Genomic DNA, 15,488 nt, shown 5'->3' with positions numbered 1-15,488 from the left:
TCCCCGGAGCGCTCCCAAGGGCCCCGAGTCCCTTACTGCGCCGCTAGTAACTCACGCGGGCGGTGAGTGTGCAGGATCCTATTGCTAAGCAGCACAAAACCTTCCATTTCAAGAAGATCTAGTAGGGCAAATATCCTGTGTCTTTTGGAGTAAGTGAGATGGGAGACTGCTAAAAATTTACGTAGAGGAAAAACAATTCCATGAAGCTCAGGACCAAAAAAGTGCCTGAGACTGTCTTTTACATCTATTTTTAATACACTAAGGTTTCAAGTGGGAAAAGTTGGATTTTTTTTTATAGGAAGAGGAATTAGACTCTAAAATTGTGTCTACTGAAAAGCCAGTGTCACTACCCAATATTTCTATTTTAAGAAGAAAAACAGGACTTTTGTGTACATTGCTAATCTGTGATAAAAAAAAAAAACAAATTACGGAAATTATGGAAGTTTCTTTTGTTTGTTGTTAACCCAGCTGTTTTTGTGAGTGGGGGCGGGGGGAGAAAGGAAGGCAGAAAAGCTTACTTAATTTGGGCACCGGCTGTGTGTCCCAAAACTGGTATCTGTGTTTGGCAGCCTCATCGATGCTCCTGGCGGGGCCCTGACACACGGACAACAGCTCCATTGCTCTCTGGATATCCTGCAACTTCTGCATTGGAATGGTGGGATTCTAGAACAGCAAAGACACAGACACAAAAATGAGGAAGCTGCCACCGCTCCCAAACCTGGGGCAGACACACAGGCCATCTGCCTTGGAGCCTACACCACCAAAAACTGACCATCTTCCTCTAAGCCTGGTCAGGGATCGGGCTCAAGGATGCTAAGGTATTAAAATAGAAGCAAACACATTATGTTAAAGGTAACGATGGCTCGGTAGTTTTAACGGCGCTTCGATAGTTTTGGGAAATCTGAAGTAAAGCCGACCACCCCTGGCTTCAGGGTCCCCCCTATCTGCAGAGGGTCATCACCCGCACTCATCCGGGCAGAGCGGCAGAAAGGAGGGGCACGCACGAATGCGTTACTACGATGAGACAGCCGGTCAGGCATACCCCTCGGTTTCACTGTTGGCGTTCGCGCCCTGCAGCAGCAATGTGGGGCCAAAGGAAGTAACTGCTAGAATGGAAACCAGGCAGATGAGGGAAATTTTAGTTCATTAAAAAAAAAAGAAGAAGAAGAAAGAGAAAGGAATAGGAAAGGGAAAGGGGAAAGGGAAAGAAAAGAAAAACGAAAAGGAAAAGGAAAGAGAATTGAGTGCTGAGCTGGGAAGGAAGTTAATCAAGAAAGGGAATCTCTAAGTGTGCCTTCCACCGGGACCACACCCGGCCCTCTCCTGGCTCCGATGCTCCTCCAGAGACAAACCTTCCAACGAGAACAGTTTCTTCTGCGAGTTTAGGTCTTTGGCAACCACAGCCTGTTTTCCCCAACCCAAGTGTTGGAAACTAACCTTTTTAAGTAAAACATATTCTCAGTCTGGAAAACTGACACTACCTTTCCAATCTCAAGTTCCTTCCTCGAAGCCAATATTCTCTTATCTCTGAAGACTCCCCAGCTCTTTTTTTGGAAAGTCCCTCAGATAATGTAATCCCACATGGAAAGCGAGCCTATATTTTCCACTTAGGGCTGAACAGGAAAATCACGGGGTTTTTTTCAGTATGTAAAATTATTAATTTTAGAATTCTGATGCCACACAAAGAATGCTCTTCGCTGTAGTTCAGAAGTGGTTAACAAGAAGTTCGGAGCCCTTTGGTCTTCCTGTGTGCCAACAAACCGGGGGCACCAAGGAGAGCTACCATCGACCCTGGCTGGTTTATTAATAGTAGCTCTGGACTTCTGGTCAACCTTGAATCTAACATCTGTGGTCTGGAGCCAATCCTTTAACCTGGGAAGCTTTACCCATGTGACACACTACAGAACAGAGTTTATTTAATATAGGCCTCCCTGTGTTTGCTTAAGACTCTTGCTCTGAACCTCCAACACAGAGTAACTGATTTCCAGCAAAATGAAATTTACATCCATTTGAACCCCTCAACAAGGCAATCTACTAGAAGACCTACAACTTAAACAGAAGTCGGAGCACAGCATATTTCAACTAATAATGCTTGAACACGGACCCATTTATCCTTAAAAAGGCAAATTTGAACCTACAAAGCCTGCACTGAATTTGTCATGGGAATTTTTCTTTCCTAATTCTGGAGTGAAATTCTTGATCACAAATATACCAAACTCTACCTAGTTTGCAGCAAACATGAATCAGCATCTTTGTTCCAAAGGAGCCAAGGATATCCCAACTCCGTGAAGACAGACCTCAGAGTGGTTTCAACCCTACCTAACTAGCCTCATCAGGTTGACTAGCAATCTTTACATAAAATGACCATTCATGAAATATTTATATCTGAATGATCACTATTTTAAGTGCTTTCTTAAAGTGGAGAGAAGCAAGCACTATTTTCAAATCCATGGTGACAAAGCAGCAAGGAAAATTCAGCTATGATACATTCTTAAACCTATCCATTTACTTTCCACAGCAGCACCGCCTGGGGAGAAATGAATTCATGTTAGGGAAGGTGAGAACATGGATCAACCCCACGTTAGCTTCCCACTACCATACCCCTAAGTCAGGCACACCTCTTTTCCTCCGTGGACTACTAAGCTCCAACTGTACGTAACTTCACCCTTTACTTTCTAAATTTAGTATCTTGGAAAGATGTCCAAGTCCTCCACCATTAAGAAGTCTAAAGAATCCAGACAAAGGTCCTCTTATTCTGGTTCTTGAGGGCAGAAGAGAGTATTTTCTACACACAATCCACTGTAATTTACAGTGTTATTTAGAGCTAGCATCTTGTGTAAGGGAAAGAAGCTCCAGTTTAAAAAAATGCAATGGACAAAGGCCCACATTAACACAATTCTTATTTATTCTCAATTAAAAAAGAAAACAACTTCTCTACGCAAATGCTAGCTGTTCCGCCTGCCTTGGCTAGCTCTAGTTTCTCGTAAGTGACCGGAAGTAAGGGAAGGGCTCAACGTCACTGGGGGTGCGGCGAGGGGTACAAGCTGATGGTGGTGGTAGAAGCAATACGGAGGGGCAGAGCTGCATATAAGTGGCCCCGCATTTATCCAATGAAGCGACATTGAGAAATGGGAAAAATGTCTTGCAAGTAGATGGTGTACCTTATATGAGTGACCTCAGGAAGTAGGTACAGTGGATAGAGTATTTATTACCTGAGAAATGAGCTGAAAAGCAAGGGGGGAACATCCCATTTTCTTCTCACCCCACACAGGCAGTCAGGGAAAATTGGGCAAAGTAAGTATCCTCTCAGTGACCCCTGGTCTTACGTATAAAACAGTAACAACAACAACACCTGCCTGCAAGACCCACTTCCCACAATACAGTGTCAACTGTGTGCAAGAAAAAGAATTTCAACCCCGTGAAACTTGCCATATATAACAGTGCTTCAGACTATAAAGACCACTTAACAGACAGGATCTAACACTGTAGCCTCCTAACAGTCCCATGAGCTGGGGCAGAAGGCATCACCCCCACCTCACAGATGAGCAAACAGGCTCGTGGAGCGCGGCACCCACACAGCTCATGAGCTACGGGGCCAGGACCGAGCCCCTCGGCCACACCACGACCCACCGGGACAACTGACGTGGAGCTGCAACCATCAGGATCATCCGGGCTTCGTCATACTTCTAACGCCTCCCCCCCCTTTGCCCTGTGAGTTTCCTGTGTGGAGAGGGCCCTGTGGTCCCCCGTGGCCCGCACACAAGGCCTGTGTTCCCAGCCAGGGTGACCGGGGTCGGCCCCCTGGAAGGCGGGGGGGGGGGGGGGGGGGGGGCGCCTGCCGTCAGCACCACCAGAACCCCGCGCGGCCGGCCATCCGCCCACCACAACTGCTGGCTGGGTCTCGGAGGGGTGTTTCTCCGGCGGGAACATCAGGAGCTATGGCCCACCCTTGGCAATGGGATGTTAAGAATGGCCGAGAAGCCAACTGGTCGGATTCAAAGTCATAAGACTTACCCGTGGCTGCTCCCGTGGGAATCTCCTGCCAGATCGTGTGGTGCTATTCAGGTAATTCGACAGATACCCAGAAAAATTAAAATGTGAATATCTTCTGAACTAAAAGTAATGAAATATTAAGCGTAACTTCAAAACAACAACAACAACAACACACACCTAACAAGCTCACGCAGAGACTGACTTCTATCACTACAATCTACGTACTAATGCGCTCTGTGAGAAAAAGGAAAAATGCGGGTCGTATCCACGTACACACAAAAACGCAGTCTGTACCTCTTGGTTATTTAGGTACGAACATCAGCATCAGGAAGGCTGTAATGCCCGCCGGGGACGAGCGCCTTCCAGCACATGGTCCCGGCAAAACCCTAAGTACACCTCCGCTCCCTCGGGGACGCTGAGCCCTACGATCCGGCTCTCGCATGCAGGAGGAACCACAGAGGCTAAAGTAAAACAGGAGTCTCACTTTGGAAGGCTGCTGGATTTTAATCTCCTGCGAATCAGAGGCCGAGTCTGACTTGGTGCCTCCGGAGTTCGGTTTCTCCTTTTTTCTCTTCTGTTTCTTCTTTTTCTTTTTGGCACCCAAATCCCCTCCAGGACTTCTGTTAGGAAATTCACAGAGGGTAAAACAAGAACAAAAAAAATCATTATATAAAATTAATCACTGAGAAGAACGCAAATTATACCCAGGAAGAAAAAAAAAAAGCGCTAGGTTAGGATGCCTGGTACTGTGATTTGTAAGAAACGTATATATTTGATCATTCAGATGACCTAATATATAGCTCTCATACATATTTCCTAAGTGACAAGAGCTTAAAAATGTCTGTTGTGTTAATGAGGTGACTTCTGGAAAGTGCCTAAGGACGGGGGTTGGTTGCCAGTGGTGCCAACCCTGTGATCAGGGGGTTAGAACTTATATTCCCAGCCCCCAACTTCCAGGGGGGAGGGGAGGGCAGCAAGATGGCCAGTGATTTGATCAGTCGTGCCTATGTAATGAAGACTCTATAAAACCCTCGAAAAACAGGGTTTTCCTTGTAGAGATTCGGGGAGAGTGGAGCATGGATGCTCCGCGCCCTTTCCCAGCACCTGGCCCTGGGCATCTCTTCCACCTGGCCGTTCCCCATTCCTAGCCTTTTATGATAAACCAGTCATACAGTGAAGAAAATGTTTCTAGTACTTCTGTGAGCTGCTCCAGCAAATCAATCGAATCTGAGCAAAGGGTCTTGGGAACCTCTGATACACACCTGGCTGGTCAGTAGTACATGGGACAGCTTGGGTTTGCAACTGGCGTCTGAAGTGGTGGGCAGTGTGGGGTGGGGAGCAGTCCTGTAGGACTGAACCCCTGCCCTGGGCAATCTGATGCTACCTCCGGGAGGACCGTAGCAGAATGGAGTTAAATGAGAATTCTGCTGGTGTCGCGTGGGAAGCCCGCCCTCCACACGCACATGATGAGATTAGATCCAGAAACTAAAAATGCCATGTAAAGCGGGGAAGGAAGTTGAGATGAGAAGTTAACAGGACAAGGAACTCGGAAGACTTATTAGTCTACACGAAGTCACACTGCAGGTGCTTAGATAGCATTCGAGCAGGAAAACTGGAGCTAGAAACCATATTTTATAATGGAAGTCAAGTAGCTTTCACACTTAACCACAGCTCCGCTAACCTACTTTTTAGGCAGCCTTTTAAAGGAGAGATATGTGTTGTAAAAAATTCCATTATAAACATCTCTTGGGTACAACAAACCACAAATCTCAACACAACAGAACCAAAGAAACCGCTTCTCTGCAGAAGGGGAAATTTTCCTTCGTAAATCATTTAACAAGAAGAATTAACAATAAAAAATTCTATGGGAAAAAAATGTTCACTGGTAAAACATTTGTCTGGAACTCTTGTCATCTTATGGCTGTCACGCCCTGTGAAAGAGCGAAAGAGACACCAGGGGATTTGCAATTTCCAGTTACTTGGGTCTACGCTACCACAGTATTCCCAGAAGGGAAGTTAAAATTCAGAGATTGTTACTGCATTACTGCCTGGATATAGGGAAAAGTGATGGGAACAATCAGTTCCATTCTGTTGCCCTCAATGAACTGTATCTGCTGCTACCTACTTTCTCTCTTGACTAGTTATCAGATATGTATGCATCATACGAGACACAAATGTCACTGATATATAACATATATATATATTAACAGCCTCATAACATTGTCCCTCAGAGGCAACCAGTGGTTTTTCTGGTACGTATTCTTCCAAAATTCTCTTTCTTCTCTAAGCATGCCTTCATTTTCACTGTGGGTAAGTTTTAAACAAAAACTGAATCTTAAACATACCATTTACCAACTTGCTTTTTTTCTCCTTCCACTTACTTAATGTGTTTTAGACTTCTTCCCATGTCAGGATATAGTGAGCTACCTCATTTCTTTTTAGCAGCTACAGAGCATTCCACTGTGTAAATATATCATATTTAACCATCCCTATATTAAAAAATGCTACTGCAGGGGCACCTGGGTGCCCTCCGGTTAAGCATCTGCCTTCGGCTCAGGTGATGATCCCGGGGTGCTGGGATCGAGTCTCATGTCCAGCTCCCTGCTCAGTGGGGAGTCTACTTCTCTCCCATCCCACCCCCCACTCATACTCTCTCTCTCAAATAAATCTTTTTTAAAAAAATGCTTACATCTTTATGCATTTATGCCAGTATGTCCAAAGGTTGAAATGCTAGATCAAAGGACACAAACGTTTTTACTTTTAGTAGATAATTAAGATTGCTGCACTAAATACTGTACCAATATCCACTCCACCAACAATAAATCAGTTTCCGGTCAACAATTCCTCTCAGATTCATGGGAAAGGCAAGGAAGGACCCAGGACGAACTAAGACTGGCCCCAAGACTGGCCAGACAAGTGAATACAGGGCATTGCAGCTTCCTGGAGAAAAGCCTCAGGAATGCAAACCTCCACAGCAGCGGTGCTCAGGTAAGAAAACCGGAGTCGTGACTGCCCAATGCTGGGGCCTGTGTGTGGACCAGGGGGATCCAGTCCCAGGGGAATCCCACACTTTTGTGAGTTTTACCTCCAGGAGCAGTCAGGTTCCCAGAACAAACAGCAGACAAAAATCCCCCCATGCGTCCAGCAGTGGGAGGGGAAGAGGGACCCTTCTGAAATGAGCCAGAGCACTCTGTTCTCAACAAGGCCTGCCCCCAGAAGAAATTAGTTGACCAGAGCCTAACTGACATGGGGAAACAGCCAAACCCAGCCCACAGTAGCATCCTGTCCCACATGACGGGGGAAAAGAAAACGGAGGAAACAGGAGCAAGTTCAGAGCCCAGAGGCACAGGCTCACCAAGGGCTGGGAGGGGCCCAAGTGCAGGACGGCAGAACCCCCACGCCCTCACCTCTCACCACCATGCTACTGAAGGCTGGCCTATAGCAGTCCCTCTTACCTGGTACCTCACGTCTGGCTATCCAGAAAAAGTTGTAAGGTGTACTGAGAGGCCAAAAACACAGCTGGAAAAAAGACCAAGCACCAGAATTGGACAGGGCAGGGATGCTGGAATTATCAGACCAAGAATTCAAAACAGCTAAGATTAATATGCTAAGGTCTCAAAGGAACCAAGTAGACAGCATGAAAAGGCAGACAACATTAACAGAGAGACAGAAAACCTAAGAAAGAACCAGAAAGAAATGCCAGAAATAAAAGACACTGTAAGAGAAATGAAGAGTACCTTAGATGGGTTTATTAGAGGACTGGACAGAGCTGAGGAAAGAATCTCTGAGCTTGAAGATGTTGCAACAAAAACCTTAACAGAAACCTCCAGAAGTGGGGCGCCTGGGCAGCTCAGTCAGTTAAGCGTCTGTCTCTTGATTTCAGGTTCAGGTCATGATCTCAGAGTTGTGGGATCAAGCTCCACGCTGGGCTCCCCCCAACCCCACTCTCGTATGCAAGCACACACTCTCTCAAAAACAAAAACAAAAATACAACAACAAAAGAAATCTCCGAAAGTGAAAAGGTAAGAGAACAATGACCGACGAACAGAACAGAATACCCAAAGGCCGTGGGACACCTACAAAAGGTGTAACACATACGTAATGGGAATACCAGAAGGCAAAGGAGGAACCTAACGAATATTTGAAATGATCATGAACGAGAATTTCCCCCAGTGAATGTCAGACACCAAACCACAGATCCAGGAAGCTCAGAGAACACCAAGCAGGATACATCCCAAGAAACACTTCGCCTCAGCACTGGCATATCCTTTTCAAACTACAGAAAATCAAAGATTAAAAAAAAAGAAAATCCTGAAAGAAGCCAGAAGCAAAATATGCTTCTCCTATAAAGGAACAAAGAACAGTAAGTCAATGAGAATGTCAATTTCCCAACTTCTCTGCCAATACTGAAATATTAACATTCTTTTTCATCTTGGACAGTCTTTTTTTAAATTTTTTTATTATTTTTTTAAAGATTTTATTTATTTATTTGACAGAGACACAGCGAGAGAGGGAACACAAGCAGGGGGAGTGGGAGAGGAAGAAACAGGCTTCCTGTGGAGCAGGGAGCCCGATGTGGGGCTCGATCCCAGGACCCTGGGATCATGACCTGAGCCGAAGGCAGATACTTAACAACTGAGCCACCCAGGCGCCCCCCCCCCCTTTTTAAAAGATTTTATCTATTTATTTGAGCGAGAGAGTGACAGAGAGAGCGCATGCACAATCATGGGGCGGGGGAGGGGGAGAGGCAGAAGCAGATTCCCTGCTGAGCAGGGAGCCCAATGCAGGGCTTGACCCCAGGACCCTGAGATCATGACCTGAGACGAAGGCAGACGCTTAACCGCCTGAGCTGGGCCCCCAGGTTCCCGTCATCTTTGACACACTTATAGGTAGAAAAGTCTTATTGGAAATTTAATTATTCTTTATTTAATCAGGAGCAAGGCTATATATCTTTCCATATGTTTACTGACCATTTATATTTTTCTATGAATTGCTCATTCATATCTTTTTCTGTTACCAATCTCTTAAAAAAATTGATTTGTTGGTGGCCTTTATACAAGCATGGATGGAACCTACCAGTTGTTAAGTATTTTCACTTTGGGTACTTGCATTTCATTCAATCCTGGCAACAGCTCTATGACATACTACTCTATGGCTGTAGTACCTTGCCTAGGCTGTTGTGTATTACTTAGATTGCAAATACTTTACCTGGTTTATTTTTTTACGCCATCTTTTCCTATGCAGACATTTAAAATCTTGGTGGAGTCTAATATTTAAGAAACTTCCCTTGTGGCTTCTGGGCTTTTAAATCTTGCTTAGAAAGACCTTCCCTACTGTAAAACTACATTAACACCCTTCTATGTTTCTCCTCTACTGTGTGACTTTTGGAAAATAATATTTCACTTTCTAATTCACTTGGAATAAAAGATGTACAATGTGAAGTGCCCATGCCTCTACTCTTCAAAAATACATACTAAATACAAGAAGTAACATCACTTGTTATTACTGGGGTCACACTGTAGCACTCAAAGACTGATAAGCAAATTTTATAAGAGAGGCAGATCTGCCTACTAATTGGATGCAATCACATAGTGAGGTTCTCTTGCTGCCGGATACTGTTCCAGGTGCAAGCAGTATCAAAACACATCTGAAAATTCTCTCTTTTTTAAAAAGATTTTATTTATTTATTTGACAGAGAGAGAGAGAGAGCACAAGCAAGGGGAACTACAGGCAGAGGGGGAAGCAGGCTCACCCTGAGCAAGGAGCCCGATGTGGGACTCTATCCCAGGATCCTGGGATTATGACCTGAGCTGAAGGCAGATGCTTAATGACTGAGCCACCCAGGCGCCCCCTGAAACTCCTTTGATTCTTCTCTCAACAAGAGGTGAGGTCTATTCCCCTCCGCGTGAATCTGGGCAGGCTTGTCACCTGCTCTTTGTGCAGAAGTGACCCCATGTGATTCGGGAGGCTCGGACACAAAAGGCCATGTAGTTTCCAACCTGGCTTCCTCAGGGCGCTCATTCTGGGGGCAGCCCGGAGCCACGGATGAGGCCTGAGTGCCCTGAGACCTCCGGGCCAGCAGACGGCACACCTAACTCCACAGCAGCACCAGGCAGGGCCGTGGGAGGGTGCCCAGGTGGACGACCAGCCCCGTGGAGCCTGCACCTGCACAAGAGGCCCTAAGGGAGTACCTGCCTTTCCAACTTCCTACCCACACAATCTGCAAGCATTAACAAAGTGACCACTGTTTTAGGTCACCAGCTCTGTGATGACTTGTTACAGAGCAATAAAAACTGGATCAGAAATTGGGTGCCTGAAAATGGAGGGCCAACTCTAATAAAACCCTAAAACACAAGCAACCACTCCAAGTCCAGGCGAAAAGGCCGGTAGGGGTGGTGGGGGCTCCAAGAAAAACAGACACAATGTTTCACATAATGATTATTTCGCTGAGTGCTTCATTTTCAACTAGGAGCCTGAATAAGGAAGGGAGACCCGTGCTACATACTAGAGGAAGAACGTTTATAAAGAGCTGTTGCCAGCAATGATGAGGAAGCCAGAAAATGTACCTAATGAGCTGATGATGCTCTAACTAAAAAGATCGCTGGGCAGAGGGTTGCAGGTGCTGGCTTCACGCCGCTGTCTATAACGAGACGAGAGAGAGATCAACTCAAGAAAAAGCTAGTTAGTTTCTGAGTAGAAATTAGAGAATATAATACAGTCAGCCAATATTTTGCAGGTTAAAAAAATAAGTGTTTCTCATCCCAGCATCTCTAGAAGGCAAAGGGTTTACATATTGAGAAATGGCCTCAGGGGCACCTTCAGCTCGGGCTCAGGTCGTGATCTCACGGGTCGTGGGATCGAGCCTGCATCAGGCTCCTAGCTCAGGGGGGGAGTCTGCTTGAGATTCTCTCTCTCTCTCTCTCTCTCTCTCCCTCTGTCGCCCTCCTCTCTCTTTCTCTCAAATAGCAAATAAAATAAATCTTAAAAGAAAAAAGAAAAAAGAAATGGCCTAAGAACAGAAAGTCAAAGCAAGGGTGGAGCAATAAGACCCTTTGTTAGGATGCTGTGAAGATCTAAGGTGCTGCCTCTGGACCATTCCAAACAGACAAAAGGCCTTCTAAGTTGCTGAAGGATGGGCTTCATCTGTCCTCTGTGAACAACAGAGCTTCTAAGAATCTTTGTCCCACCACATTCTCACCAGGCGCCCGGCAGAGAGAAAAGTTTACTTGACAGAAGAGATTTCAGGGTAGATTTTGTCGAACAGAGTGGATTATAAATGGACACGTAGGAAAGCCCATGACATTTCTAAAGCATCACACCAGCTTGAAGAGGAGCAGAACAAAGTGAACAGAGGCCTTTGGACCCTCAGCCTTTTATAGGCAGGAAACAGACAAAGAAGGTTACTCACTGAGGTGCAAAGTCAGTTTTCTTTTAGAAGGACGACTGGAGGGCCAGAACCAAGAGCCCCAGGTACAGCGCCCAGAGCCGCAGAGGACAGCTCCCAAGGAGAAGGACTGAATGCAAAGCCAGGAGCCGGCAACATGTTTCCGGTTGGATTTCAGAACTGCTATGGACCACTGACTGTGGTTTGCGCTCTACTTCCCCCCCTTTGGGGCTCCCCTACACCTGCCCACCATCCCATGAGGGGTATGGGGGAAGCAGACAAGGTACCTGCTCAGTTCGCGGTATTCATTCAGTTGACCCCGAGAGCCCTCAGTCACACCTAAACTTAGTTTACATGAGATCCCAGACGTCAAGCCTGAGCCTAATATCTAAGCCAAAACACGACATGATTTTGAAGAGTCTTAGGGAGGGTAAATGTATTCTCCACGTGGGAGAATGTAAATAGTTTTTGGCCAGAAGATAGACTGTGGTAGTTTTCAACATATCCTCAACACTTTTTTTTAAAGATTTTATTTATTTATTTGACAGAGAGAGACACAGCGAGAGAGGGAACACAAGCAGGGGCAGAGGGAGAGGGAGAAGCAGGCTTCCCGCCGAGCAGGGAGCCCGATGTGGGGCTCGATCCCAGAACTCTGGGATCGTGACCTGAGCCGAAGGCAGACGTTTAACGACTGAGCCACCCAGGCGCCCCTATCCTCAACATTTTTAAGAAAGATGAAAGATGGTGTGATAGACAGTTCACAAGTGGTTACTACTTACAGTTTTCAATGGAGACTAAGGTTTCTAAAAGTAAAAATTCTGATAAATGTAATTGATGTTTCTAAGAAATGACAAAGAAAGCAACTCTGTATGCAGGGAAAGTAAGATGTGTTTTGTTTGCGAGAGAGAGAGAGAGAGAGCTTGTGTCAGTGGTGGGCAGCAGAGGGAGAGGGAGACAGAATCTTAGGCAGGCTCCAGGAGCTGCCTCTATCAATGTAGAATTACAAGCAGAGGCTTTAGCTAAGCCCACAGCGGCCGTCTTTAATTAAACCCAGCACCCACTCACCCTCCTAAGTGATGAAACCACATACATTTGAAAAGTATTCCTTCAACACTGGATGGCCCTTGAAGATATTTTGACTGCAGCCCAAAGAGGAACCTATCCTCTCAGTTAAACAGAATGTTGTGTCTATATTCCGAATTACTCAAAAAAATGTAGCTGAAGCCACGGAAGATTTAAACAAACACATCACTGCTATAAATGCTCTAGCTCTAGATCCTTTTAGCATGATCTAAATTTGATTCCTTCTAAATAGAAATATGCCCTGCTAAGCACTGCTATATTACTTGTTCTTTTTGGTTGTTGTTTGGTTTTTTTGTATTTGTCAAACGTGAGCCTGTGCTAATTCGCACATGCTCAGAGATGCCTTTACTGTATATTTCAGGAGGGACTAGAGAAACGAAGTTCTCCCTGTCAAAGTCTCCCATTCCCAAATCCCTCCATCATTCCTGGTCAGCCGGAAGTAGCTACAGAAGAAATGGCCACCGTCCCTTCTCCTTGCATAGAAATGGAACGGTGTTTTGACAGCGGGGATTTGTAAGAGGGCTCCAACTACCTCCATCTGGACCTCAGTCTGTACTTTCTAACTGATTAAGTTCTTTCCAGCTTATCTCTTAACTCAGGCAAAAGACCCTCCAGCCAAAGCATCCCATGACAGGAACCAAAACTGCCTCCTCAAGCAATAGGGACCACCTAGACACCAGCAAGACACCCAAGGCAAGGATCGACCTGACCTTTACTGCCCCCTTCCTGTACCCACTGACCTTTGTCCACATTTTCCTTGTATAAACCTGAGAGTATTTTCAGCACTTTGGAAAGAGTTTTTTGAGACACTGGTCCGCTGAATTCCTGGTGTTGGCCTCACGGAAGTAAATTCCTTTCGGTTCCACCACCATTCATCTCTCTACCTTTGGATTTTGTCAGCGATGAGCGGCTGACCCTGGGCTGTTTGGGACCCCCGAAGCCAGGTGCTCTTGCGCCCCTGGGCCCTGGTTACAGTTCCCTCCCCCTGGATGTATGCCCTTATAGTCTGGTGACTCATTACAGCCAACATTCACAACAAATGTGTCCATATGTGACGGCCAAGTCTAGTGAGAAAAGCAAGCAGCCCCCACCCACTTCTTGCGAAACGCTCTCTCCACTGGACAATGCTGAGGCCTGTCCTTCTGGTGAGGCCATGGGTAGGCACCCGAGGGAGAAGCAAGCTGAGCTCCCACCAACGGCCAGCCACATGAGTGAGCCACCTGGGGGTCCAGTCAAGCGGAGCCTTCGGCTTACAGCTGTCCCAGCTGAAATGTGACCGCCCGAGAGACCCCCAGTGAGAAGCTCCTCCAACTGGGCCCTTTCCAAATTCCTAACCCATAGGATCTAGTGAAATGGTTGCTGTTTATTACAGAGTAACAGTTACTAGAATATAAAGATATAACAACAAACAAAGTAAAGTCTTGTTTTATGAGACATATATTTGTAATGTAATGGATAATATACAAATGGGAGACCCACGGGAAATGAAATGAGACGGGGTCCGTAAGTGTGTAGCCTAGTGGCTTGCACAAAGAAAGCCGGTCAATAAATAGTAGGTACTGTTATTCGTATATACTTAAGCATGTTGTTTCCCTTGCTGGGACACCCTTCCCTCCTTCACCGCCCAGCAAATTGCTTGTCACTCAAGATTCAGGCCAAGAATCACCTCCTCTGAGAAAGCTTCTTGCTCCCCCACCCCCCCCCAATCTGAATCAGGTGCCCCTAACTCAAAGACTCCCCTGCCATCTGAGCACTGTTCTATTCAGCACACTTTAACTCGGTGTTCTTATCTACTTTTCTCACTACAGTGTAAGCTCCTTAGGAACAGGATGTCTCTCATTTCTCTATAAAATGTATGAAACAGTAGAAAAATATATATCAGTCTCTAATCATCAGGAAGACCAAGCCATGATTAGAAGTTTGGAATTTTTGGCCCCAACCCCCCATTTTTGAGAGAGGGGAGCGGGGCTGGAAATGGAGTTAATGATCGATCATGATCGATCATGCCTACTCATGAAGGCTTCATAAAAATCCCAAACGTCCAGGATTCAGAGAGCTTCCAGGCTGATGAGTACTCAGGGGTGCTGGGAGAGTGGCGCACCTGGAGAGGGGGGGCATGGGCGCTCTGTGCCTCTTCCCACATACCTTGCTCTATGCATCTCTGCCATCTGAATGTGCATCTGTATCCTTTATCGCATTTTTAAGTAATAAACTGGTAAACAGCAAGTCACCTGTTTTCCTGAGTTTGGGGAATTCAAATTAACTGAACCTAAGGAGGTGGTCATGGTAACCTCCCAATGTACAGGTAGTCAGTCAGAAGCAGGGGCGATTACGTGCGCTCGGGACTGGCATCTGAGGCGGCGGGGGGCGGGGGGGAGGCAGTCACATGCGACTACCTCCAGGAAGCCAGTATGGGAACCAAGTTAATGTGCAGGGCACCCCGCTGGCGTCCCAATGCTGTGATGGGGCAGTAGCATGAAGGAAAAGGAGAAACACAGGAGAGCTGGGTTTTTCCTACTCAGATGTGTGGTAAACATTATCCATGCTCACCAGTATTTCTGAATCTCCTCTCCTGTGGGCGCTAGAAAGTATGACGCCTATACATCCCCCACCCCCTTGAAGTGAGGCGCAGGCAGGCAGTTTGCTTAGCCAGTGGGAGACCAGCACACATAACATGTGTCACTCCCAGGTGGAAACTGGAGAGCTGTATTATACCTTCCTCTTTGCTGCCCTCTCCTTCCAGACAAGCCCTGCAGCCCTGAGTCAAGATGATGGCCATCAAGAGGGGATGGAGCCTCCTGCTTAGCTAGGTCCCCAGGCCCAGGTACCTCTAAGGAGTGGAGGCTCTTGCCTGCACGCGCACAATGTGCATGGGAGACAGATCTTTGGTGACTTACACAACAGAATTGTGAGGCTGTTTGTTTGTTTTCACTGCAGGGTCACTTAAAGTCTATTAGCTGATACAAAGCATTAGCCTCTCACCCAACAGCAAGGTCATAGAGGGACTCCTCTTTCTGTTGGTTAGTAT

At 46.3% G+C, this 15,488-nt stretch overlaps 1 protein-coding gene across 1 annotated transcript in view; it reads right to left on the bottom strand.

The window, feature by feature from the left end:
• Nucleotides 1-15,488, bottom strand: part of NMT2 (N-myristoyltransferase 2) — a 61,362-nt gene that overhangs the window by 25,138 nt on the left and 20,736 nt on the right. The window contains exons 2-3 of the mRNA XM_028114179.2: nucleotides 4,478-4,613; nucleotides 519-663 (exon numbers count right to left, since the gene is read on the bottom strand). Coding sequence (XP_027969980.1) covers nucleotides 519-663; nucleotides 4,478-4,613 — 281 coding nt within the window. The remainder of the gene's footprint in view (nucleotides 1-518; nucleotides 664-4,477; nucleotides 4,614-15,488) is intronic.

Source organism: Eumetopias jubatus, unplaced genomic scaffold (genome assembly GCF_037043125.1).
Source record: "Eumetopias jubatus isolate StellerSeaLion01/CBP00866 unplaced genomic scaffold, mEumJub1_p1.0 scaffold_8, whole genome shotgun sequence".
In the NCBI taxonomy this organism is placed as follows: domain Eukaryota; kingdom Metazoa; phylum Chordata; class Mammalia; order Carnivora; family Otariidae; genus Eumetopias; species Eumetopias jubatus.
Note: the sequence above shows the minus strand (reverse complement) of the source record. Positions and strands in the feature narration are given on the sequence as shown.